This window comes from Phodopus roborovskii, unplaced genomic scaffold (assembly GCF_943737965.1).
Source record: "Phodopus roborovskii unplaced genomic scaffold, PHOROB, whole genome shotgun sequence".
NCBI classification, from domain to species: domain Eukaryota; kingdom Metazoa; phylum Chordata; class Mammalia; order Rodentia; family Cricetidae; genus Phodopus; species Phodopus roborovskii.
In genome coordinates, this window is record NW_026126460.1 from 29,154,389 (window position 1) to 29,182,146 (window position 27,758).

At 41.6% G+C, this 27,758-nt stretch overlaps 1 protein-coding gene and 1 non-coding gene across 3 annotated transcripts in view; both read right to left on the bottom strand.

Annotated features, from left to right (window-relative positions):
- The window catches only part of LOC127226518 (nuclear body protein SP140), a 30,132-nt gene extending 2,673 nt beyond the window's left edge, over positions 1–27,459 (bottom strand). Inside the window, exons 1-9 of one of the 2 annotated variants that reach the window (XM_051190611.1) lie at positions 27,318–27,459; positions 17,385–17,550; positions 16,314–16,482; positions 13,126–13,179; positions 11,457–11,546; positions 8,634–8,738; positions 4,963–5,105; positions 3,173–3,217; positions 2,286–2,580 (exon numbers count right to left, since the gene is read on the bottom strand). In XM_051190611.1, coding sequence (XP_051046568.1) covers positions 2,545–2,580; positions 3,173–3,217; positions 4,963–5,105; positions 8,634–8,738; positions 11,457–11,546; positions 13,126–13,179; positions 16,314–16,482; positions 17,385–17,550; positions 27,318–27,370 — 861 coding nt within the window. In that variant the 5' untranslated portion in view covers positions 27,371–27,459 and the 3' untranslated portion in view covers positions 2,286–2,544. Of the gene's footprint in view, positions 1–2,285; positions 2,581–3,172; positions 3,218–4,962; positions 5,106–8,633; positions 8,739–11,456; positions 11,547–13,125; positions 13,180–16,313; positions 16,483–17,384; positions 17,551–27,317 lie in introns of those variants that run through there. The other variant, XM_051190612.1, reaches the window with a different exon arrangement.
- Positions 242–403, bottom strand: LOC127226568 (U1 spliceosomal RNA). Its single transcript, XR_007834898.1, has one exon. It is a non-coding gene; the product is annotated as a U1 spliceosomal RNA (small nuclear RNA).
- Positions 27,460–27,758: the final 299 nt, after the last annotated feature.

Below are 27,758 nucleotides of genomic sequence, written 5' to 3' on the forward strand. Positions count from 1 at the left end.
ATTACACTGGCTGTGAGACTTTATACTTGCGGCTAACAGCAGAAGAGACCCTTTGCCACCTTAAGGAGCACAGCCATTTGGTTTGCTGTTCCTTGCTACTCTGAACTTTACAATGACCTTGCTTGCATTCTTGGTTGGCTCTCATGTTATGCATGTTTGATGACAGAGCCATTGAGAGCATCCCTGCTCCCTTAAAGGGCTTCAGGGATTCCTTCTTGCTTACTGCAGGATTCCTCCACCCCAGGGGAGAGCGCGAATGTAGTCCCCTGCTACCACAGATTATGCAGTTTCCCAAATTTGGGGAAATCAGCAGGGGTCAGCACAGCTGGAGTACAATGAATGGGTAAGCCTCATCCTGGGAAAACCACCTTCATGATCATGGTGTCTCCCTTGCCAGAATTTTGATACCTAGTTGCTCACATCTGGAGGAACCCACAGTGCTCTCTAGTGGTGGGGAGGTGCTATACAGTCTTGGGAGGCACTCCAGGGATTTCGACTTCTTATATAGACTAGCCAAGCTCAGAGAGTTGCACTATGCCACCTGTTCAAACTAGAAGGAATTTCTACTTTCTTGTGACCATCTGAGGACCAAACATGAGGCTGGCCTAGGGACTTGTCTATGAGAAGGGAAGTAGGCAGGTGATATGGTCAACCATTTTATGTCCTCTGCCATCTCTGCCTTCAGGAGAAGCCTGGCCTGTGGCATCAGTATTGGTGGTTTTGCTCTATCACCTAAACTGCTGGACCACTTTCCTTCCTGGATCCTTCTCCTCCTCCTCCAGACACACAGATTAGAGTTCCTCGGGTTTCCATCCTTGGCCACAGTCTGTCCACATGATCAGAGTCACTCTCCAGTTGCAGGTTTCCCATCGTGTCCTCAGCTTCAGGGTGCCTCATCTCTCCTCATCACTCAGGCATGTTCCAGCACTCAGCAGTGTCTCCTCTAGGGCTCTGTAGCTGCACTTCAAACCCATCCTGTTGAACTACAACCCACCTTCCTACTGTACCCTGTTCTTTCTTTGTGACTTCCATTTTATATAACATGCTCCATATATCACAAACCTGGGGCTCCATCCTGTTTCTATACTTTCTCTCATCCCTCAAATCCATCCCATCTCCAGTCCTATTGGCACTTATTTTAAGTTTATTTAAAAGGTTTTTTATTTTTTCCTGCTCCAGCAAGGTCCATCAAATACACCAAATATGTGTATTAGTATGTTGGTCACTTTTTTTTTCCTTTAAAAAAAGACCATAGATGAGGATGTCCTGAAGGTTGCCTTTTGGTGCCAGAAAGGGTCCTTAAAGCTGCCCTGGCATGGAAACATGGACCCATTTTTCTTCTCCTCAATGCAGGGGCTCATGAGTATTCCTCATTACTGTCAGGAAAGTGCTGAGCCCCCTCCCTGGAAGAACCAGGGAGCAAAGGAATCAAATGGCTAAAAACTCTTACATCCCTGTGATGGTTGATGCTGCCAACCTAACAGGCTCTGCAGTCACCTAGGAGACAAACCGCGTGGTACCTGTGAGGATTTATGTTGCTGTGTGAGGGTTTATGTTGATTAGTTTAATTAGGAGGACCCAGGCTAAAGGCAGGAGCCCCATTCTCTGGACTGGGATCTTGTACTATCCAAGAGAAAAAAGCTGGACTGGAACTGATCTTCTTGCTACTACCTTCCATGTGTCAGCATTTGTCTAATGATAGAGAGGCTACTGGGTAGGAGCTCCTTAGGTGCTCGGTGTTCCCAACTGAAAAAATCAGAGCCCAATGCCAAGAGCAAACTAAACGGGATATTTTAGCTATCTAAGGCCACCAGCTAGTCTCTCACTTAGGACTTTCTACCCTGACCTGTCCCGTGTGTTTCTCAATCTCACCCTCACCGCCTACCCTCACCTTCGCCTGTTGTCACCATGTCCTCACACACCTTCAGGCACTCTTGAATTCTTTGGTCACAAATATTGGTTGAAATCATCCTGTCTAAAATGTTTCTCTTAAAATATCTACCTCTTTTCTCCATACCTTTTTTTTTATGGACCTATGCATCATCTCCTAGGAGAGTAAGATGTGGCTATGGTATTGATTGTGGGGGTCAAGGGTGTGATGCCATGATGTGTTTGGTGTCAGTTTGACGAGGGATGGACTTATAATGGTTAATCTTCACTATCACTGGGGCTGGATTTGAAGTCACCTAGTAGACATCTCTGGGTGTATCTGTGTGGACTGTTTCTGGAAAGATTTAACTGAGAAGACCCCTGGACATGGTGGCACCATCCCATGGGTGAGGCACTGAACTGCATAAAGGGAAGATAATGAGAGAGTGTCAGCTACAGCAACAGGAAACATTACTGTTTAAGAAGTACAGTTGCCTATCACATAAAATGATTAGTTTCTTTCATACATGCCCTACGTTCAACATTTATTTATCTTGGCGTATGATTTGAGGGTGAAGTTTCTAGAAGCACGGGCAGCATGGTGGCAATGGCGTCTGGCTACGGCACTCATCTCATCCACCGTCAGGAAGCAGGCAGAGATGAATGCGTTTGGCATCAGAAGACAGAAGATGGCTGTGAGTCTACAGTCACCTGAATGATTATGTACAAATTTTTGCTTCATCAGATTCCATTAAAGTTAGAAAACAGTAAAGTCAAGGGAAAAATAAATCCAAGTTTGAGTTTAAGATTATAATGGGATGCTTTTCTGTATTCTATAATCATACTTGTGTTTTCAATTTTGATGCCTTAAAATAATTTCATCTTCCAGGTGCTGGTGGTGCAGCTAGCCTGGTCTACACAGTGAATTTCAGGACAGCCAAGGCTATATATAACACAGAAGCTCTGTCTTGAAAAAACCAAACTGAACCAAACCAAACCAACCAACCAAAAACAAAACAAAAAACAACCAAAAACTCTGCCCATCACTCAATCACAACTCTGAGGTCTATACTTAGTTATTCTCAGCTCAAAGGAGTCAACATTCAATGAGAAACCTAGCATTATGTTCAGCAGAGTAACAGGAAAGGGACAAAAGACAAGAAAAAGGAAAACTAGCAGTGGTAGTGGGAGATGGAAGATTGATTTTAATTATGATAAGCCAATCGAGGTACCTAAAGTAAGATGCTGTACACATAAAATCAGTTATATGATGAGAACGTTTGAGTAGCTCTACCACACTCACCTTTTTCATCTTGTAAGCTCTTGAAAGCCTGGGTAGAAACTTTTTCTGAAAGATAAAAGATCTAAGTGTGTGGTTAATCTGATTTGATCTTTCCAGCCTCCTCCTAAAGGTTTCTGCTGGATGTTCCACCATGTCTTGCAGACTCTGACCAATAAAATCGAGAAAGTCCTCCTTAGGACCCTCTCCCTTTCTCTGGAGCATCTTTCCTAAGTCTTGATGTAACAGGGCCCCCAGACCTTAGCACAACTGACTCCATGATGGAAGTTCCAGTTAGGCCATAAATTGTATGAGACAGTACCACCAGCCAAAATGAAAACATCCGTCAAAGCCCATTGTTCTGGGAAATCTCTAAATGTACTAATCTTGCTTTTGACTTCTGTGGTTCTGCTTCTGGCCAACTGGTCTTATTAAGTGAAGCATGTCAACCCAGGGCATGTTTTTGTGCTTAAAAGCTCACCCTGGGAAAGGCTTCGTGCTACACTGGGATCCCAAAATATCCAATGTAGTTGCCAGCTGGCTAATAAAGACTTCCTATTGGCTTAAACCCATGTCCCAAGAAGTCTTCTCTGGTGGCTATGAGTTTTCCCTTATAATCTCTCTGTTCCCATCTGAGGCATTCTAGCTTGACTTTCCACACCAGAACTAGCCTGTCAATACATACTTGTTGCATGCTTACTGGATGTCAGATACTCTGATTAATAGACTATACAAAGATAGCCAAGATATAAAACCCTAGGGGGATGGATAGAGAAGAAAGCTATTTGCCTGCATGCTCTCACTGTTGCTGGCAAGTTCATCTATTCTGTTTCTGAGATATTCCTTCACTGGTATTAGAACTGCTTCTTCAAGATTCCAACATAGATTGAAGACCTGAAAATTTCTTGAACTCCCCCAGGATTCCAGCACCAGACTTGGACTGCTGAGATATCATGGACTAAGCAACTACCAGATACTTGACTTTTCAGTTGGGAGACAGTGTTAGAATTCCTGGATCACAGCTTCTAAGCCATGCTAATAAATCACATATATAATAATAAGCATATTTAATATGCTATATTATGTTATTATATATTATATGTTATATTATATAATATATGCTATATAATATATTATAATATATTATATCATATAGTGTGTAATTCTATGTAATTATACATAATATATAATAACTATGTCCACACTCATATATATATATGTATATATACACACATACATATGTATTATATGTGCACACCTATAAAATGAGACAGAAGATGAAGTTACTGATTTTGACACTGAGTTGCTAGATAAATATGTACATTTATCTATCAGTTGGATATATATGCTCATCTATCAGTTCTATTCCTTCAGAGAACCCTGACTAATACAGATTGCTTGTCTAAATTTTGGATTTGAGTTGACTAGGATAAAATTAAAGCTCTGGACGGATGTTTATGCAGTACACACACCTCATGCCCTATGCCCACACAGCTACTTTAGTCGTGGCTCGTTTTGGATGCCCTTTTTCTGTGGACTGTGCCCACTTGTTTGAGAGCCAACTTCCTTCGGCTTCAGTGCTGAAGGCTCTCTGCAGGCACCATGGTCAGAATGGCTACTGCCACCTTGGGGTCCGGCTTCTACTCTTTGTTAGCACGGGTGTGATGCCTGGGACTGAGACTGTGAATGTGGGGTGCCTCTGTCCTGGGTGAGAAATTCACACTAGCATCAGGACTTTCCCCGTAACTCGACAATGGTGTGTCCAGTAAAGAGTGGAACAAGAAAGGGAGCACTACCACCCTGCACTGCAATACCTGGATCAGGAACTTCAGGGTTCTATTGCAGCTGCGCAGACTCAATCTCCAGTTCTTTGATTTTTCGTAGCCTCCCAGGATTTCAAATTCAGAGGGGGTGAACCAGTACCCATCCTTACTCTGTATGGACTTCACGGAGATCCCTGTAAGAACACAGTAGGCTGATTGTGAGTCTGCTGTGTCCCTAGAGCTCAGATTTGTGTCTTCCCACCACACGGGAGCTGGAGCCACCCAAGCTGTGCTCAGAGTCCATAGTGGAAGAGTAGGGTCTCCTCTCTGCCTTCAGGAGTCCCAGCTCAGCCCTGGAGTTCCCTAAAGTGCTTTGCTGAAGCCAGGCATGTTTATTTGATTTTCATACATGAAGAAAACGGCAGTCAGCACCAACAGACACCTTTTAAAACTACTTCAGGGTCTCCTAGAAAAGGACAACCTGATGTTGACTCTCAGGCTGGAAACAACCTCAGGAGACCCCAGGCAAGGTGGAGGTGGGGTCCTGAGTGCAGAGCTGAGCCTGCAGCTGGCTTCTGCAGCTGGGAGTTCTGTGATATCATTGTCTAACCAAGTGAATGAGACTGTTGAAAAGTTTGCCCATCCCTGCAGTTGTAGGTTGAAACCATTAAACATGAATGAAATATTATCCAGTGTAAACTTAGATTATATTAAAGAACTAATCATATGTTCAATATCATTATTATGAAAATGCAAAGCAAAATCACAACATTACGGTTTCATCCCACCAGGATGGCCATAATAATAAAACAACAAGAAATAACAGCTGTTGATGTAGGGAAGTTGGAGGCCTCCTGCATTGCTAATGGGAACATAAAACAGTTTAGTCACCACCAAAAACATTTTGGTGATTCCTTACTGAGTTAAACGTAAGTTTCCATGTGACCCAGCAGTTCTTCTCCTGTGTGTGTGCATATTAAACTAAGTGTGCATATTCATACATATATTGTACATGCATTCTCAAAAAGCCTTATTTATTACACCCAAAGGTAGAAACGATCCAAATCGATGGATGAATAAAGGAAATGTGATATAGCCAGTAATGGCTGGTTTTAAGTCAACTTTACACAAGCTAGAGTCATCAAGGGGAAGGGGTCTCAACTGAGGGAATGTCTTCATGAGATCCAGCTGTAAAGTATTTTCTTAATTAGTGATCAATGTGGGAGGACCATTGTGGGTGGTGTCTTCCATGGGCTGGTGGTTCTGTGTTGTATAAGAAAGCAGGCTGAGCAAGTCATGGAAAGCAAGCCAGTGTACAGCATCCCTCCATGGCCTGCATCAGCTTCTGTCTCCAGGTTCCTGCCCTGCTTGAGTTCCAGTTCTGACTTCCATTGTAACGAACATCGGTGTGAAATAAACCCCTTTGTCCACAACTTGTGTTTTGGTCATGGTGTTTCATCACAGCAATAGAAACTCTATCTAAGACATAGCCATACAATGGAATGTTATTTGCCAATTAAAAACACATATTACATAAACAATTGATGCTTGAAATCATGAGGCTAAGTGAAAGAAGGCAGTCACAAGTGGCACACATTATAGGAAAATGTATAGAGCAGTGATAGGTGGGTGATTGCATGGTAAGGTGAAGTGGGAATGAACATCAACTTAGTAATAGAAAGGGAGAAAAAAAAATGCTCTCATGGTAAGTGTTTCTGATGCACCAAAGAAGAAACCATACTCATCTGTAGACTCTAAGTGGTGAATTGTATGGCTGTTTTGTTTTGTTTTGTTTTGTATTTTCAAGACAGGGTTACTCTGCATACTGCATTGCATGATATGTGAATTATAATTAGTAAGCTGTTAAAAAATAAACACAGTGCAATCATTTCTATTAACTATTATCCATAGGCTCGTATTAAGAGAGATCTGAATACCAGGCAGTGGTGACGCACTCAGGAGGCAGAGACAAGTGGATCTCTGTGAGTTCAAGGCTAGACTGATCTACAAAGTGAGTTCTAGGACAGCTAGGGCTGTTATACATTGAAACCCTGTCTTGAAAAACCAAAACAAGTAGAGCGGTGGTGGTACAAGCTTTTAATTCCAGCACTTGGGAGGTAGAGGCAGGAGGGTCTCTGTGAGTTTGAGATCAGCCTAGCCTGTTTTACAGAGTGAGTTCCAGGACAGGCTCCAAAGCTATACAGAGAAATCCTGTCTCAAAAAGCAAAGCAAAACAAACAAACAAAACAAACAAACTAAAAACCCCACCCCCCAAAAAACAAAACCTAAAAAAAAACCCAAACAAACTAACAAATAAATAGAAGAGATCTGAGATGAAGTCCATCATAGAAGATAGTTCTGTGATTACCAAATATGTTATATTAATGATAAAAATTAATTCTCAAAATATATACCATTATTGCCCTATTTATTTAATTTTAAAAAACAGTTCTTAGTTTGTATTCATAATCATAAACTTAACTCTGCAATTCAGCTACACTTGGAGGGGAATGAGGAAAAGATGGAACCCAAAGAATTTCAGTGATAGCAGAGATTACAGGGCATTGCGAGCAGATGGGGTGGGGGATGCGCTCCTGAGCTACAATAAGAATGGTCTGGTGTGTAAGAAGCCCGCAAGTCAAAAGAATTAGAGTTGTCCAGAGCCAGAAATGGTGATCTTCTTGCTGGTCTTGCCACTCGTGGACCCCAAACGCTCCATGGCTTCCACAATGTTCATCCCTTCTTTCACCTTCCCAAAGACCACATGCTTGCCATCCAACAACTCAATCTTGGCGGATAAAAAACCGAGAATCATTTGTGTTTGGTCCAGCATTTGCCATGGACAAGATGCCAGGACCTCTATGCTTCATGATGAAGTTCTTCTCATCCTCAAATTTCTCTCCGTGGATGGACCTGCCACCAGTGCCGTTATGGCATGTGAAGTCACCACCCTGGCACATGAATCTGGGGATAATTCTGTGAAAGGAGCAACCCTTGTATCCAAAGCTTCTCTCCAGTGCTTAGAGCACGAAAGTTTTCTGTTGTCTTTGGAACTCTGTCTGCAAATAGCTCAAAGGAGACGCGGCCCAAGGGCTTGCCATTGGCCGTGACACGGTGGGGTTGACCATGGCTGCAGGAAGAAGCAATAGGGGACAGTGGTGTCTGCAAAGCAATAGGGGAGAGTGGGATGTCGCTCTAGGAGTTCTGAAACTCACTGTGTAGACCAGGCTAGCCTCAAACTCACCTTCCAAGTACTGGAATTAAGGGCTACACACTTTGTTTATTATTGTCTTTTTTAAAAGAGAAAATTCAGGCTCAGAAAGCCCCACCCTCCACCCCCTGTAAAACTGAGATCATCACATCTGGCAAAGCTGAATCTGGGACTTGGGTTCTCTGATTCTCTATCCTGTGATGGTCTCACCACGACAAGTGCCCTCCCCTAGTGCTAATGACCCAGGGATGTAAAGGCAGAGGCTGACAGGAAGGAAAATATACAATAGTTTCTATCTCTGGATGGAAGTCTCTCTGGCTCTCTGGGCATCTCATGGCTACACCCATGTTGATGTGAACATCTATTAGGTATGGTTTCTTCAAGTCCCAAAATAGCATGTTGGGATCCCTTCCTGTTTTCAAGCCCCACATCTCCAATTTCTTAATTGTTATTCACTACTCCTTGTTATTCCTTTCTGTAGTAGTTGCAAATTAAAAACCATGGAACCCACCTTGCTTGAATCTCCTTTTGTGCAACACTCCCTGCATGTGCCCACACGTCACAGGAAGCAAGTCAGCCTTGAGTTGTTTAATTTCATTCTTGCCCAGTCTTGGAGCTGAAAGAGAAGGTTTCTTTGTCTGTATAACTTTGAAGGTGTGCAGGCCTCTCTGGGCCATTCTTCTAAAGGCATTCTTCTAATGGCACTTGGGCAATTCTGATCTACAAACTTCTAGCTTTGTAGCCTTTACTTAAAGGTGATCATTGGACATGTAATGACAGACAGTCCACCTTGGTCAAATTTAGAAAAAAATCTAGGATGCTCTAGTAGAGAAATTTGAGATCAATAAAACTCATGAAATATACAGGTGCTGAAGTGGTTCTGATAGCTGCTTAGTAGCCATGTCATTTCATTGCAATCGGTAACCAGTCACAAGTCCATTGAGCACTGACTGAACAAGGGAGACGAGATGGTGGGTGTGCTGGATGGATAGTTTTATTTCAGCTTGACCAAAAGTCATCTGAGAGGAGGGATTGGGTTGTAGGCAAGCCTGAAAGGCATTTTCTTAATTAGTGATTGATGGGGGAGCCACAGCCATTGTGGGTGGTGCCATTGCTGGGCTGGTGGTCCTGGGTTCTATAAGAAAGTAGGCTGAGCAAGCCATGGGGAACAAGATGATAATCAGCATCCCTCTATGCACTCTTCATTAACTCCTACCTCCTGCCCTGTTTGAGTTCTTGTCCTGACTTCCTTTAATAATAAACAGTGATGTGGAAGCATAAGCCAAATAAATCATTTCCTGCCCAAGTTGCTCTTTGGTCACAGTGTTTTTTCACAGCAATAGAAATTAAGACAACAGGTAACTAGCAGACTTGGATAGAGATCATTTCTACTTTCTCTTTGTCTGCTTTGCTCCATCTCTCCCTTACAAAAGCATCTTCTGTCTGTAACTGAGAGAGAACCCCAGAAAGTTCTAGAGATATCTGAAAACTCTCATGTAGGGCAGAGTTACAGATCCATAGAAGTAGATATGAAAATTCTTCAAACATATTTCTGGGAGATGAGAAGCTAAGCTTGCCTGGCTTGTTATTAATACACAGAGTCCTTGTTGGAAGTGGGAGGAGGTGTTGTCCATGGTTCTGAGACTAAGTTTTCAAGATAGCTGATCAAGGTACAATGGACTGAGGATGGTTGACATAAATCACCCTCCTCTTTAGGAATGAAAATATTGAGGTAAGAGCCAAGGAATAGGCCAAGTCTGTGTAGTAATAGGAAGAGAAGGTTTGGACCCAGGTCTTTGCCCACGACTCTGATTTATTCCTACAGCCATTCCTCTTCCATTGCAGCTCTGGTGACAGGCTCAGCCAGTCCAGCAAATACAGAAACACAGAGTTCTTTTCTCCATAACTCTATGTAGTAATTCTTTCTGGGTGGGACTGCTGGATTACCTTTCATTGAACATGCTTAGGCCTCACATTTTGAAGAGAAAAAGGAAACATACTGATGTCTACTCTAGTCCTACTGCAGCATAGGTACAGGGAGATTTAGAGTTTAGATCAAGCTAATTCACAATACAGCCCCAATGTATTTTGTTTTCAAATTAAATAGCTGAGCAGGCAAGATTTGATTCTTGTTGCATCCAAAAACTATTTTGCCCATATAGTAACATGAAATTCATCACAAAACCCATAAATACAATCATGGTCAAAATATGATGTAAAGTTTAAAATAATTGTTATGGTCAGTCTTAAACTTTAAAAGCATAACTGATTTGTCAATACCCTGCTGTTTTAAGAGAAGTCTCAATTGCTGGGATACATTTAGTAAATGCCAAATACGGCCAGTTTCTTCAGAACAAAGGACATAGTTGCTGTGGGGAAAAAACTGGAAAGGCTCAGACAACCGTATTGACTTTGGTCCCTTGAGAACCAAAGATACACATCCTAAGGCAAAGTGCCAAACCACCCTTGTGACCACAGAACACATTAGTGGGATTGGATCAGGACAGCACAGGACCCTTACACCAGGTCCCAGAAGAAAAGATGCATTTATTTTAATGAGGCCAACCTGGTATCTGGCCCCTCCTCTTCCCTACTTTGGATGTGATGGAAGCATCCTATGGGAGAGAGTGCATCCTCTACTTCGAGCATCATTCCACAGCTAAGCCCATCAAACAAGACACTACACAAGCACCCAGTCATAGCGATTCTCCTCAACCTCCCCTACCTGGATGGGCCCATACCAGTTGCTGTTGAATAGAGGCAGAGCTGCAGGAGAACACTGAAGACTAGGTGGCTACAGGCCTGCTTTTCATGTCCTATTCTAGGACTTGCCCAGGCTGAAGGAGAGGAGGTGCTTTAGATTGGAGACAGGGTCTCGATGTCTCAAATACTGAACATCAGGTCAGAAAGGACACTCAGCTTCTGGTGTGGAATACTGTCACTGCTAAAATGGAACTGGAAAGCTACAGGCCTGCTCAAGACAAGAAAGAGCTCATTGGAAGGGAGGAGGGAAAGGACTATGAGAGAGTAGATTTGCTTTCTGTTTACAATTCAGTCTATATAGACATTTAATAAACAATGTGTAAGAGAAAAGCATTTCCATAAAAACCAGGTTCAACTCAAAGGGAAGGAAGAAATTAGGACAGATAAGATTGATGATATAAATACAGTTCACGACTGCTGCAAACAGCTTTGCTTTTAGGTTTTACTGCTCTCAAATTGACAAGTAAGCTTGAGTAGATTTTTTAAGGTTTTAGACTCCCCCAAACATTAGCAAAACTCTGTGTGCACCCAGGGGATGAAAGGAAAGATCTATGGAAGCCATCTTACTTACCCCTGCGCTTGACAGTCTTGGCAGAGCCTCCTGGTTTCTTTTTTGTTTTCCTTCTTTTGACAGCTGCCTGGCCACGAGCTCTGCTGTTATCTAGGAGAGACACAGGCAAATACAGAGTTGAGGCAAACTACAGCTGAGAATGGGTAGGAGCAAGGGAGGCACCCTGGTTACATCAGGGTACTTTCTCCATACACGGTGGTGAGAGCTCGTGGACAAGGAGCCGTGTCCAACCGACCAGTCAGGAGGCAGAGTTAAAGCCTGTGCAGGAGTCTGTTGTGTTGACACTTTAGAAAGAAATCTGTCTACACACAGAGACTTGAATGAAAATGTTTTCAAAATATGCACGTAAAAAAATGGATACAACCACCATTTCTCCTTTCTAAACAAAAATGTACGTATCAATCAACAGCACATCTGAGTCATTGTCAATAGTGTAAGATTCTTAGTTTGGTGAAATTAATATTGAGTGCAATTCCAAAGCCTACTCCATGGATCTGATGTAAAAGTGATAATCATTTGGAAAATGATGTCTAGCTTTTGTCTAGGAGGAAGGAATCCCTTAGACTATTACTAAAACCAGATGGCAACAGGGCTGTTTGTAAACATTTACACATTATATGAATAAGATTGTGTAAAACATCACCATGTGATTGAATTGTTCAAAAATGTTCTAGGATCGATTGATCTCTCTATCTCCTAACTAACCCAACTGGCCACTTTTTAATGCTCTCAGAAGAAATTATCAAAAGTCCCATGGTTACCTTAGTTAGGGTTACTATTGCTGTGATGACAAATCATAAGCAGGAAAACTTGGGGGAGGAAAGCATTTATTTGACTTATACTTCTATATCACTGTTTATCACTGAACAAAGTCAGGACAGGAACCTAAACAGGGCAATAATCTAGAGGCAGAAATTGATGCAGAGGCCATGGAAGGCTTGCTGGCTTGATCCCCACAGCTTGCTTAGCCTGCTTTCATATAGAACCCAGGACCAGCAGTCCTGGGATGTCACCACACAATGGGCTGGACCCTCTCCCATCAATCACTAATTATCACAATACCTTACAGCTGGCTCTTTTTGAGGCATTTTCTTAATTGAGATTCCTTCCTTTCAGATAACTCTAACTTGTGTCAAGTTAACACAAGTCTAGTAAGCCCAGTAACTTCAAACTACACAAGTTAACAATTATGTCAGTTAGACATCTGATGTGGGTTTTACCAGGCTGAAGTCCAGGAACTTACAGCCCTTCATCTGTTCTTAGAAGAGAACCCATTTACTTGCCTTTTCCAGGTTCTCAGGGTCACCCACGTTCCTTGGTCCCTTCTTACATCTTCAGACCCACCAGTATTGCATCCTTCTGACTATTCCTCCACAGTCACTTCCTCTCTCTGAATCTAAGAAAGGTTCCACTCTTCTTCAGACCCATAAAATCAGAGTGGCCACCCCTACACCAACAGTCAAAGACAATTCCCCCCATCAAGGTCCTATCTTAATCATATGTGTGGCATGCCTTTGTCATTAAGATAACAGGTTCCAAGGGCAAGGAGGAACTCAGGGGAGGTCACCACAGTCTACCCCATTGTCACACACAATAACAATAATAATTCGAGCAGTAGATAACTTATCAGTGACACGGAAAGCATATAAACTCTCATTTGTTTCCTTACTTCTCTTCCCCTGGGATTTTCCTACAGTAGTGTTGTTCCCAGTCTCCACGGTATCTAGAAAACAATAAATGGCAATGAGGGAAGAAATAATGAGTAGAAGTTACAATCTTAGAATCAATCATGCTACAAAGGCTTTGCTTACATCAGTGTTTGGATTGTCATTCCTTTCCTCCTTGTAGAAGTACCCAAGGTTACCAAACTGAGAAATAGGAATCCAAAAAGGGCCCTGGGCATTTTTGGCCCCACACTCAATGAGATGTTTTAAATCTTAGCACATTTTTCGCATAGACAAAATACAAGTCTTGGCTGGGTGGTGGTGATGGCGCCTGCCTTTAATCTCAGCACCCAGAAGGCAGAGACACATGGAATCTGTGAGTTCAAGACCAGTTGTGGTCTACAAAGAAACTCTGTCCCCCCAAAAAACAAACAAAACAAAACAAGCAAAAAAAAAAAAAAAAAAAAAAAAAAAAAAAAGCCCAACAAATGAATTTTATATGAAAATTTCTGGGTAAGCCCTAACAAATTATTTGACACACTTGAGGACTCCGGTTGGAAATATACTCGGGGTTGAGGATAGTTGGCCTGGAGTCTTTCCATGCTTCTGAAATATAGCCAGTCAGAATTTGAAATCCACCCAATTGCTGGCAGCCGCCCTCCAAATGCTTGGTTGATGGTCCCACAGCAGCCTAATGCTAAGCACTTCTGCTTGCAAAGCCTACAGCCCCTGGTGCTGCTCTCCAAGGCACCAGGTGAAATGAGCTGTGGCCTTTCCCCCTAGGAGCCATGTGCTCCTCCCACTCCCACCAGGGCCTCCTCTTAGCAAGCTTTCAGCTTCAGACAGGGAAATGATGATCATCTGAAGACTTGATGGGAGTGTCCTGCGGATATGACTTTCAGACCACTTGGGTTCCTCATCCACTGCCAAGAGACTCCGTCTCAATAGCAGCTCCTCCTCGGACTTGTTCTGCTGGGCTTTTATTTCTGAGTTTATTTTATTTAAAGATACATGTGTAATTAGATGGAAAGAAATTGCTATTCTGATTTGCAAGTACAGCATTAGAGCCAGCATTCTCTCTGAGTGCTTACTCTTCACTGATTCTCCCATTCTTCCTGAACATTAGAAGATAATGACTCCCCCACAAATAGATGGAAGCAAAGGTCTAACAAGTCCCCCAAGCTAAGCCAGCCTCAAAAGATAATGAAATGTGCATCCACCAGTTGGTGGCCAAACATGCATAGATTCTTGGTCCTACTCTATCTTTCTATCTTGGGACATTTACAAAGATACATGGTGGCTTTCCAGTCTGTGAAATAAGTCATTTTTCTCACTGTGTATATAATCTTGAGTCAACTACTGCCATGTAATCAATCTCATGATTCTTTCTAGACTCTGCTTCTCTCAAGAACCTTAGTAGTACTACTGGCACACACAGCACACCACTCACACTTACAAGCAAACTTAACGAAGCATCCTCTATTTGTCATGGGGTTGTTTTCTTAAAGCCAAACCCTTAACAGAACTTGCACTTCCTCCTTGTGCTCTCAGAATGATTCTGACTCTTACACATAATAAAGGACAGGACTTCAAGCCTGACACGGTGGTGCAAGCCTTTAATCACAGCAATTAGGAGATGAAGGCATGCGGACTTCTATGAGTTCCAGACCAGCCTGGTCTACATGGTAAGTTACAGGACAGCCAGAGCTACATAATAAGACCCTGTTTAAACTCTCTTGCCCTTGAAATAAAATAAATGGCAGGATTTCACTAATGATGATCCCAGTTTGCAGTGGGGGATGTCATACATTTGTCAGGTAGCTCTATAAAACAAGTCTCTAATGTTCTCATGTCCTTACCCATGGTGATTGTCACTGTAGACCATTCTCTGGGGAACACCCCCAGCAACCATGAGGCTGAGATCATTCCGAAAAAGGAACTGCCAGGTTAAGCGAACACAGACATCATTCAGTGGTCCTGAAATGTTTACCTGCACCTCTTTCTGTATAATCAGTCTGAGCCACCAGCCCTGACTAGGTGTGACACAAAGGCCCTCATCCCTGATGGGAGATGTCATTCTGTAAATACGTTTCTTTATTGGTTAGTGAATAAAACACTGTTGGCAAATAGGAAGGCAAGAGAGCTGAGAGTAGGAGACAAGGAGAATTCTGGGAGATGAGGTGGAGAGGAGTCAAGATGTAGGACTTGAGAGAAGTAAGGTGTCTGGACCCTCTCTCCGGTAAGATAAAACCACATGGAAACACTTAGATTGATAGAAAAGGGTTAATATTTAAGACAGAGCTAGCCAATAAGAAATGCTAGTAACTGGCCAACAGCTTTATATTTGATACAGCATCTCTGTGTGTTATTTGGGGTTGACGCGGCTGTGGGACCAGGCTGGCGGGAAAATACTTGTAACACATCCCTTCTCCAAAATGCCTCACTTGGCATTCTCTCTGTCTCTCCTGAAGGCTCGTGTCTTAGCACATTCATGGTCTGCTTTTGTTTGATGACCCAGTAATGTCACTTGTTTGTGAAGATCAGTGACTCATTCAGACATTTCTTTTCTATGGGGTGTCTTGAGCTCTCTGGTGGTAAGTAGTTTCCACTCAAGACCTCAGTCATGGTGAAGGAAGCAACACTGAAGGCAGGAGAAGCTCAGAATATCCTGTGGGAGACTGTCCCCTTCCCAGGCCCTGCTGATGTGCTCTTCAAGTACTCCTTGGGAAGCAATTGAGTTGGGCTTCCTTCATGATTTCTCCACTTTTTGGAGAAGAAAGTTAATCTAGAACTCTACTGAATGGATACATTTTTTTAAATGCAAGGAACATATTTTTTTTTAAATCATTGAACATGTCTACAAGTATCTGAGAACTTCCTCCTACCTAGAAAAGCTCAACATCAGTGTTGTCTTTCCTTCCCCCCCCCAAATAAAGTAAAGCCTTATGTTTTATGCAAAAAAATCAGTTCCTGGTTGGGCAATTATCCCTGGGTTACTTGGCTTATGTGTAAGTTCCTGACCACATGGGCCATGTATGGTTTCTTCACCTAGTAATCCTCTGTGCTTAGTATGTTATAGTCCCTCAGTAAAGTCATTGATATATGTCATATATCAATGAGAAATGAATGATTGATTGGATATGGGAATGAAATTTATCTTGAATTCCCAGAAATAGGTCAGAGCTATAGTTACCATCTCGGAAGATTTTTACAGTCTCATTTAAGTCTGGGTAGGCCTTCAGATGTGTTGGGCTGAAGATCACTTCCAGAAGGGACAGGCTAAAGTCCTTCTGCAGGTCGCAGAGGATGTCATACATCTCATTTCTCACTGCATCCGGGTTCTCACATTTTTTTCTAGAAATCTTAAAAATATTGAGTGGAAATTATGTTATAATGGATTCATGAATTAGAAGAGAGGCTTAGAGTGATTCCAACACCGTTTGATTGCTTCTGAAGTATCTGCATTTTGTGGATATCAGGTGATATCTTACATGTCCTCTCTAATGACGACCCGTGCTTGTCCAAGAGCATCTCTGATACTCACACACCATTGACAGGAAATAGTATTCTGAAAAGTAATCCAATGATGTGTCTGTAAGAGCCAAGCCAAGATGCTCCACGGTGGCCATAACAGGCCATGAGAGGCTGTCTGGGGACCAAACAGTAACTCCCCAGAGACTGACCTAGTCGGCAGGGCTCAAGGCAACCAAGTTAGCATCCTGGTCACAGGGCAAAGACTTTGCACAAAGAAGAGAAGGCTTGTCTTCATTGTGCCCAGGGGACCCCATCACTGACCTTTACTACATTCTAGGGCCTCAGCGGTGTCTGAGGAACAAGGAAACAGTTAGAGAAGCAAGCACAACTTCCGGTTCTAGCTTCACTTGATCCAACTGCCTGTGGCTTTCTTAACGTTCAGGCTCCAGAATTTGGAATAAGCAGGTTGTAAGGAAGCCCAGCTTGGACATGTCCACCCACACCCTAGTTTCAGATGTTACACTGCACATGTTAACCTGGGGTGCTCTGCCTTTTAGAGCTTTCCCACTTCTATCCATCCTCTGTCACCAGGTACCTCAGCCTTGGTTACACCAGAGATGGATATGAGCGTTCCCTGTGACGCCTGCTTCTCATGTCACCTCTGACTTCCAAGAAGGGAAGGTCCCTCCTCCCTGGAGGCCCTTCAGCCTGTTGGCATCATCCACAGGTTCAGCATAATACAATGTGGGGCAGGCCTACTGTCAGGGCTGAGTTCATTCTCCTCACTCACCTGGAACTTCTCCTCAGAGATGAAGTCACGGTCTCGCAGACTCATGAGGAAAGGAAATGGCTTTGTGATGGCGCTTGCGATTTCCACCTTATTTTCTTTGAAGCGCTTGAAGATGAGCTTATAGTCATATGACTCCTCTTCACATACACTGTCCTCAGTTTTTAACCTAAGGGATAGATTCCATGTAGAAGCATAAACTAGCTTACAAGAGGCTACCAATGGCTGGATAATTTCTGGCACAAGTGATGGTCTATGCAGAGCCAGTGTGTATAAAGTGTGTTGTGGGAAGACAGAAATAAAATTTTTATTTAGGGTAATTTTGGGGGTGTAATAGAAGAAACCAGGAACTTGGTTCTAACCAATGACCCAGCCTCTAAAACAAAACCACTCAATTAACTGGGCAGTCTTTACAGGTGTTGATATGATGCTGTAACGGCTAACTTTACATGTCATCAGGAAGGATAAGGTAAACATGTAAGTTGATGAATTCTGTGTAAGAAAGTTTGTATTCTATGATGTCAGTGATCTCTAATCAGTTAAGAACAAAAAAGCCACCTTCCTCAAGTGACAATATCTGTACCATATCTAGTCAACTGGTCCACCCTGCTGATTTCCTCCCAGCTTCCATGATTGTGTGTTACAGTGATATCTTGTTTTTACTTTAACAAATAAAGCTTGACTGAAGATTAGAGGGTTAGGGTTAGTCACTAGTTAACAATAGAGGTCTGGAGGTCTGTACAAACAGACAGGAAGTGATATGGCTGGTTGGAGATGAATATAAGGAGGGAGAGACAGTAACTTGGCCTTTTTTGGTCTGAGGGTTTTTTAGAGGCAAAAACTAGTGGCTGGATGCTCTGCTTCTCTGATCTTTCAACCTTCACCCCTTAATATCTGACTTTGGGTTTTTATTATTAAGACCTATTAGAATTTGTCTTACATCTAGCATCCAACTTTTGGGGCACAAATTTCATGAAAAAGCTGGTTGCCTGTGGCTTTGCAGCCACTGGCACAGGCTGGAGCTGCTAGGTTCTCCTCTTTTTCTCCTTAAGCCTGTAAGTAAGTTTGGGATTTTTTATGTTGCAGCCTTTCTGCATTTGGGCTCCAAATGCCATAGGAGTTAGCTCTCAACTTCTTTTGTCCCATTGGGTTGTGGTATTTCCCTGGACCCTCTCCTCTGGCTGCTGCCAAACTAGGTAGCTGCTTTGATAGCTGTTCAGGCTTCTACTGTTCTATGCAGCAGCAGTAAGTTTCACATTTCACCATCTGAATTTTAATTATGGGTAGATTTGGTGAGACAATTGGGAATTCTTAAAGGGAAGAATTAGTTAAAAAGACAGTTTTTCCCCCATATTAGAAAATGGGAATCACTATTACAATGGAGGGAGTTTGGTCTCTGTATGACAATACACTGGTCAGTTTGAAAATGGAACAATTAAGTGAGAGGGTAACTAATTTGGATGGGATTTATATAATGTCAATTATAAACATTATCAGTTTTACCATTTTTGTTTTATCACTAAAAATGATGGTTAATATGAGTGCTAAAATTCAAGTTTTAGAAAAATTTCTTAAAACAGATCATAGAGATATTCAGACCGGGACAGAGGAATTTAAAGGAGAACCAGCAGGGCACTGGTGGCACACACCTTTAATCCCAGTGCTAGGAAGGCAGAGGCAGGTGGATCTCTGTGAGTTTGAGGCCAGCCTGGTCTACAGAGTGAGTTCCAGGACAGGCTCCAAAGCCATACAGAGAAACCCTGTCTTGAAATAACAACAAATGTGTGTGTGTGTGTGTGTGTGTGTGTGTGTGTGTGTATTAAGGAAGAACCAATTTCTGGGTTGCATTATAAGGTTAGAGAGGAATAGCTTAAGGTTTTCAAAAAATCAACTTTAATTTATCCAGTCACCTTACAGGAACAACTGCCAAATGATAGATATCCCCAAGGCTGTGCAAGAGCTGAATAGACTCCTGTGGAAATGTTCAATTTAAGGAGATTCAAGGAAATGATAGTCTCATATGGCATGCATTCACCTTTTGTGAAACAGAAGAATGTTTCTGAGATATAATCAATATTGAATCTTATGACCATGATGATACTTGGAGAGGTGATTTCCAGAGGTGAAAAAAATTATAAAGTCAAGACCTATGCTAAGCAAGGTCACGTGAAAAGGGATTGTAAATAGGTGTTCCTAGAAACAATGTTTTTTTTTCTAAGCATAATCCAAACAGAACACCCCTCCCTTCTGGATTATGCAGAAGGTGTGGTAAGGGTAAGCATTGGGTGAATGAATGTAGATCAGCAAGGGACAGTTAAGATAATCCTTTGCTGTAGAGAAACACTTTGAGGGGCCTCTTACATGCAGGCCTCCATGCCAAATTCAGTTCAGTTGTTTCCTGTCATTGTGGAGGAAACTCCTTCCTAGAGCAATGCCTATTATTAAAAACAAACAGACAAACAAACAAACATACTGCTAGCCAGGCAGTGGTGGTACACACCTTTAATCCCAACACTCAAGAGGCAAAGACAGGCAGATCTCTGTGAGTTTGAGGTCAGCCTGGTCTTCTGAATGAGTTCTAGGACAGCCTCCAAAGCTACCATGTCTCAACCCATTCCCCCAAATAAAACAAAACAAAAACAAAAATCCCCAAAAAACATGCTGCTCCGAATGATAGAAAAGCTATGGAAGAGAGAACAACAACAACAACAAAAATTCAGGAGAAACCATAAAGCAATTATTTTGGAAAATTTCCATAATTGAACAAAGACAAAAATTAAAAATACAAATAAATGATATTGTCATTGAAGGTCTTATAGACACAGGCATGGTTGTTACAATAGTTGCATTCAATCTTGGCATTCAAATTGAGCTCTTCAGGAGGTAAAGCTTTTAGGGATTGGTGAAACAGAGCACAAGATGGCTAACATAGCAATGAACTTATGGAGATGTGGTTTGTTACAGCAATGAAATACTCAGATCAACATTCCTCCAATCTCAGAAACAAACCATAATTAATGAATGTTTCTGGGAAAAATATTAGAAGATGGCGCAAGAACAGGGCAACAGCTGCTGATCTTTCAAAGGCACCAAGAGCCCTTCTTTTAAAATTGTTGATGGACAACTTGTATGAGTTGAACAATAGCCTTTAACAACAGAGAAACTGCAGGCCTTAGAACAATTGGTACAGGAGCAGTTAAATGATCAGCATATTGAAGAATCAATCAGCCCCTGGAATTCTCCTGAATTTGTTATTAAATAGAACCTGGAAAATGGAGAATTGTACCAGATATAAGAGCTGTTAATAAGGTGTTCAGCCAATGGACCCTCTGCGGTCTGGAATTCCTTTGCCTTCTCTATTACCTAAAGGATGGCCTTTTATAGTTATTGATGTAAAAGATTGTTTCTTCACTATACCTTTACAAGAAAAAGACAGAGAAAAATCTGCCTTCACAATGCCTACTTATAATAATTCTCAGCCTGTTAAGAGATGTCAATGGAAGATTCTCCCACAGGGAAGCCCCACCCTGTGCCAATATTTTGTACAACAGCCATTGGAAATAGTATGTAAGCAGTTTCCTCAATCTATAGTTTACCATTACATGGATGACATCTTACTAGCTGATTCAAATGTAAATACATTAGAAAGAATGTTTGAAGAAATAAAGAAAATATTGCCTTGTTGGGGATTACCCATTACTCCTCCCAAAAAATACAAAAGAAGATTCTATTAATGATTTAGAATATAAAATAGGTCTCAAAAACATTAGACCCCCCCCCAAAGGTAAAAATTAGGAGAGATGGATTGTGGGCTCCTAATGACTTTCAAATATTGTTAGGAGACATTGCCAATCTATGGCCCACTACTGGGGTTAAAAAAAAAAAAAAAAAAAAAAAAAAAAAAAGATGTACTGGGTAATTTATTCAAAACTTTAAATGGTGACAAGGACTTAAATAGTCCAAGAGAAGCTGAAATTGAGAGAGAATTTGCTTTGGTGGAAAAGAAATTACAAGATGCTCATGTGGATTGTTTGGATCCAGATCTTGATTTCTTTCTAATTATTTTCCTCTCTACGCATTCCCATACAGGAATATTAATGCAGAAGGATGATATTATCTTAGAATGGATCTTTTTATTTTAAACCAGAAAAACTGAGTAACAAAATTAAAACCTTATGTGGAAAAAGTCTCTGACTTGATTCTAAAAGGAAAATTTAGACTTTTCAATTAATAGGAACAGACCCAAGAGAAATTGTAGTACCTTTTAATAATGATGAAATTGACAAATTAGGGGTAGAAAGTGAACCTTGGCAAAAAACTTGCAGTAATTTTTTTTTGGGGGGTAGAGATTAACAATTAGCAAGAGAATTCAATTTATAAAGAGAATTAACTGGATCTTTCCTTACATTGAACAGGGAACACCAATATCTGCAGTCCCTATATTCTATACTGATACAAGAATATCAGGAGAGGCAGATTACAAATCATAAAATTTAAGTAAAGTGGCTCAAAGCCCTTATGGTTTTCTCCAAAAGTCAGAACTATATGTTATTCACATGGTATTAATGAATTTTATGGAATCTCTTAGCATAGTTACTGATTTGAAATATGCAGAAAGTTGTTTTGCATATAGAAACTCCTGAATTTATACCATATGATACAGAATTGATGTTATTATTTATTCAGTTATAAGAACTAATTAGGAATAGCAATCATCCTATACAGGTCTGCCAGGCCCTATAGAAGAGGGTATTGAAGAAATTGACCAAATGTTGACAGAAATGTTCTGGAGGTCTCAGAATTTCATAAAAAGCACCATGTCAATAGCAAAGGCTTGAAAAAAAGACTTTTCCTTCACTTGGCAACAAGCCAAAAAATTATAAGGAAATGTCCTTCTTGTTCTTTATACAACCAAACTCCACTACCAGCAGGAAGTAACTTAAAGGAATGAAATCTGGCAGATAGATGTGTTTCATTACATAGAATTTGGAAATTAAAATATGTATACCACAGCATTGATTCCAGGATTTCAACAGACAACTGCTTTGAGTTCTGAAAAGGCTGATTTGGTAATTACATATTTGGTAGAAATTATGGCCATCATGGGTTTACCTGCACAAATTAAGAGTGACAGTGCTCCAGCATATGTCTCTAGTAAGATGAAACAGTTTTTTTTTTTTTTTTTTTTTTTTTGCTTATTACAAAAGGAAGTATATTACAGGTATACCACACAATCCTACAGGACAGGCAGTTATAGAAAGAGCAAATTGAACTCTAAAGGATATGCTAAATAAACAGGAAGGGCTAATAAAGATCCCAGAAATAGATTGAACAATGCTATTAACTTTGAATTTTCTAAATGCTAGTGGAAAGGAATGACAACTGCAGAGAGACTTTGGACAATAGGGGAAAAAATATGGAATTAAATCAGCTTGTATACTTTAAAGATGTGCTGACCTCAAAATGGAAACCAGGATATGTGTTACATTGGGGAAGGAGTTTTGTTTTTGTTTCCACCGGAGAAGAAAAGCTATGGATACCCTCAAAATTGATAAAGATTAGATTTGAATAAGAGAGACCTCTTAACTAGAAGAGCTGATAGCTCATCACACAGCATAGCTGTTCAGTCTAAACTAACCTACAAAACTAACAAATCCTTTTCATTTGATCATATCTAACTCGCCAAGAGGGAACCTCCCAAAAATTAGGGTTGGGGAAGAGCTTTGTTTTTGTATTTTCAGGAGAATGAAGGCATCCAGCTAAGGAATCTGAAGACCAGTAGACAAATGAGACTTGAAGGAAAAGGACAAATCATCAAAAAAAAAAAAAAAAAAAAAAAAAGTTCCCAGAAAAAAGAGCACATTGGCCTGTTGATACATCACCACATCCCCAATAGGACCACATTTCATAAATCTTCCCAAATGTTTGTTTCTGCTTTTCTCTGCAGACATAGAATGCAAGTGGTCTTTTTGTGGTCCAAGTTCAATTAAAAATTAAAGACGCTTTTGGAGTTGGAGTGTGGCTCTCTCCTTCTCTAAACCCAAGTATGCTTGTTTAAATAAAATCCAAAATCTCTGTCTCATGTCAGAAAAGCCACCTGATATGGGACAGAAGAAAAACAAAAATTAAGGGACTATTGTATTAACACTTGTGTGTATCTTTTTGCCATGATATTAATGGTCATATAGAGTACTAACTAATTCTAAAAAAAAATGCTTCATCTGGCTTCCTGTGCATGATTTCATTTTTGAGTCTCTATGAGGTAACTAGGAATTAAGTTTTTGTACTCTCAATGTAAAAAACAAATACTGATCCTTTAACCTTTTTGAGATCTGCTGCATGTGATATTTAAAATGTTTAAGTTTTTTGCAGTGAACCATGACTATACCTAACAGTGACTTTTAAAGCCTCAATAAGGAGGATGGACCTCACAATGACGATTCTACCAGGACTACGATAACACCACTAAGCTGAAAAACACCTCCTAAAGATTATCTTTGAACTACAAACTGCTCAGGATGATTTCAAGGTAAGGTGGCTAGCAGCTGATATGGTTCAGCCTCGCAGGCTACTCTAGCCAGGACTTTAGATAAGCCCTTCATTTTCCCATTAGGCAGCAACTGGACAATAAATGATACAGCTACCTCTCCCAGGACTTGACAATTAACCCATATTTTTTTCTTTTCTGGATCCCCTAGAGATGCCATCAACTCCAGATAGCAGGAAGTCAATTTAAGAACAGGACACCCACATTCCCAAGTGGTAGGCTGGGTGGATTTTGGTTGTTCAATGGGTCATTGTTTGTAAGGTGGTTGCTTACAAGTTGTTACTGGTAAATGGTCAGAATAAAAGCTGAACAAAGGAGATTAGATTCAGGGTTCTTGTCCTAAAAAGAAAAAAAGGTGGTGATACAGTTACGATAGGATAAAAGGGTAGATAATTGAATCTACCCTTTGAAATAAAAAAAGCAATACTTTACATTGATATGGATTTTTGTATATTGATACAAAGTTAAGGTTATTTTTGTTAGAACATACTGTACATACATATCTAATCTTATTCAAGGTATTGTACTTATACAGCTCATTTAATAATGTAATGCAAGTTATTATTACCAACTATTTAGGATAATAAGGAAATGCAGGTTAGCAATTAGTCATCTATTACAATAGAACTTTTAGTCATATTAGGTATGTTTTCAATGTCAAACAGAGATCTACAGAATATGGCGTTTAAGATGTTTTAATTTCTTTCTTTTTTTTTTTTTTTTTAAAATGACAATGAGACATGTCTGCTTCTGGTAGCACCATTCTACTTTGGAGAAGATGATGGGCATTGAAGAAATTCCACATGGAGTTTACTTTCTTTGTTTCAAAAGTAAGCCACTGGGCAAGAAAAGTACTTTTGCTTGGAGTGCTGACAGAATGCTGTCCAAACTGGACAAATAGGACACAAAAGGAAGCAAGGGCCAAACTTTGCCAAGACAAAGCAGGACAGCCCTTCAAAATTCCTGCTTCACTATAAGTCTGTCAGATATTCTAGGCCTATAGGCCAAAGATGGACGCCTCAACATTGCAGAGGATCTTTGGGTGACTGTCCAGGCAGCCAGATGTTTCTGTCATTTCTCACATTTTTTGGAAGTCACTTTCTTGAACTTCCTGCTTACTCAATAATATTATTTCCTTCCAGAGTTGTGGGGAACCCCAGAGCAAAGTTAGCATCTTAACAGCCATCCATCCTACTACTCCCTTAGATACTAACACACTGGTAATTTTCCATTCTCCTATGGCTGTTCCCTTGTTAAACATGATGCAGTCTGACCCTGAGAGAGTCCCAGCTTCAGTCTTATCGTATAGCAAGTTATCTTATAGCAGGACTCCAGCATTCTGCTTGGAAGGATATTCTGCCTCCCTCATATCCTCCCTTTGGCCCATTCCCTCATTTCTCCACAACTTAAACCCTGTTATTATATTCATTAAAAGAGACTTGATCAGAATACTGTCTTGTCTCCATCTCTTGAGTCTCTTGTTTCTTAATTCTCCCTCCCTCCCTCAGGGTCCTGGTCAAATGACCCCGCTGGCTGGGGGCACAGGGTCTCTGATGGAGTGGAAGACTTAATAGTTACAGTTTTCCTTGTTACCAGACTCAGAAAAGAAATTCACTAAATTAGCTGGGTGGTGGTGGTGCACAACTTTAATCCCAGTACTCGGGAGGTCTGGAGGTCTGTACAGACAGGAAGTAATATGGCTGGGAGAAGACATTAGCTCAGCTTCTTTTGGCCTGAGGATTTTGTAGAGGTAAAAACTTAGTGGCTGTCTCTTTCAGCGTTTACCCTCTAATATCTGACTCTGGGTTTTTATTATTAAGACCAATTAGAACTCATGCTACATTGCATAATTATACACACTACTGGTTCTGTTTCTCTGTAGAACTCTAGTATATGCTTCACAAAAGAAAAAGGTATACACAAAAGAGTTTTTGAAAAATGAGATATTATGTATTCTAACAATGAAAGGCAAGTGCCATTGGCTAACGGCAAAGGCTTAAGGAAATACATTTCATCTGTAACTTCTGGTGAAGGAGTTGGCATTCGGTGGCACAAAACGGCTTCTATGCTGGTAAAGAGACGCATTAGAGATAGTCATAAAATATCTAACACAGTGACTTGGGCAAAAGAATGGCAGTTTCTTCTCAGGCAAAAGATAAGTGAAACTTGGCTGTGGTGGTGCATGCCTTTAATACCAGTAATTGGGATGCAGAGGCAGGTGGTTCTCTGTGAGTTCAAGGACAGCCTGGTCCACAGAGCAAGTTCCAGGACAGCTAGAGCTACTCAGAGAAACCCTGTCTCTAAACACCAAAGGGGTGTGGGGAAGGAGGAAAATATTAAATGACTCATTCAGAGTTTACACCTTCAGGCTTTTGAGATTTCCCTCTGGAGAATCTTCAAGTCCATCTCATTATATATGCTCCTCCCCCACGGTAGCAATGAAAATAATTTTGGATTTTAATTTTCTAAAATTATACTTTTTGCAGTTTTTTTGTTCATTTTTTAAAATTAATGTTTTACATTCCAATCCCAGTTCCCCCTCGCTGTCTCCCTCCACTCCCCTCCTCCTCCCATCTGCTCCATGGAGAGGGTAGGGCCTCCCCTAGGAAGTCTACTAAGTCTGTCCCATCATCTAGTTGAGGCAGGAGCAAGGCGCCTCTCCACCCCCACACAGGTGTCTAGGCTGAGCAAGGTCTCTCTCCATATAGAACGGGCTCCACTAAGTCAGTTTGTGCATTAGATGTTGGACCCACTGCCAGTGGCCTCATATAGTGTCCCAGCCACACCGCTGTCACCTATATTAAGGGAGTCTAGTTGGGTCTTATGCAGGTTTCCCATTTGTCAGGCCTGAGTCAGTGATCTCTCATTAGCTCAGACCAGCTGATTGTGTGGGTTTCCCCATCATGGTCAGCTCCTCAGAGTCCACTCCTCCCTTACTAATATTGTACTCCAGGAGCTTGGCCCATTGGCTAGTTGTGGATTTCCTTTGTAGAGTTTTTTATAGTGGCGATTAGGGAAACCTGAGAGAGGCTGAAAGATCAGAGGCCACTCCAGCTGGGGCTCCCAAGGACAAAGGAAATCCACACAGTATGAGCCCAGCTATTGTGACAGGGGCAAGGAAATGAAATGAGGTGCACTGGGTAACCACAGGACTCCAACAGCTAGCCTGTGGCAGTGAAAACTGCTTATCCAGGTTCTTAATTCCCTGTGATCTCATTGTCTCAAGTATCCATGGCCCTGTGGCCCCAGCCTGGGAGGCTCTAGCAACACAAAAACATCGATCCATCTTAGCAGCTTAGCGCACACGCGCGCGCGCACACACACACACACACACACACACACACACACACACACACACACACACACACACGAGAGGAGAAAGGACTTACCTGCTGCTGGATCCCTTGTCCTTTCCTGCCATCACCTCCACAGCCCCAAGCATGCCCTGAACTTGGTTTAAGAGTGCACCACCTCTGGGGCTCTGGGAAGCTCAGAGGAAACTCCCTGAGGGCCCTCCAAACACACGGAAAGAGAAAGTGAAATTGCTCAGCTGTGATGTGGCTGCACTCACTCACTATCTGGTCCGTCCCACCCCTCCGTCTCCATCTAGTCTCTGCCCCAGAGGGGAGGAGCAAAGACAGCCCAAGTCCCTAGAAACCTGGGACCCCTGGTTCACTCCAAGGAAAGGTGGATGAGTCTGTTTCAGCTCAGGGCTCAGAGTCCTCTGGGGAGAGCTGGCTGTGAAGTACTGGAAGGAAGTGGCTGGGGTGGTGCCTGGTAGGACAAGGGGGAGTAGGTTGTCCACAATCTCTCTGACTGTGGCTGTCCCA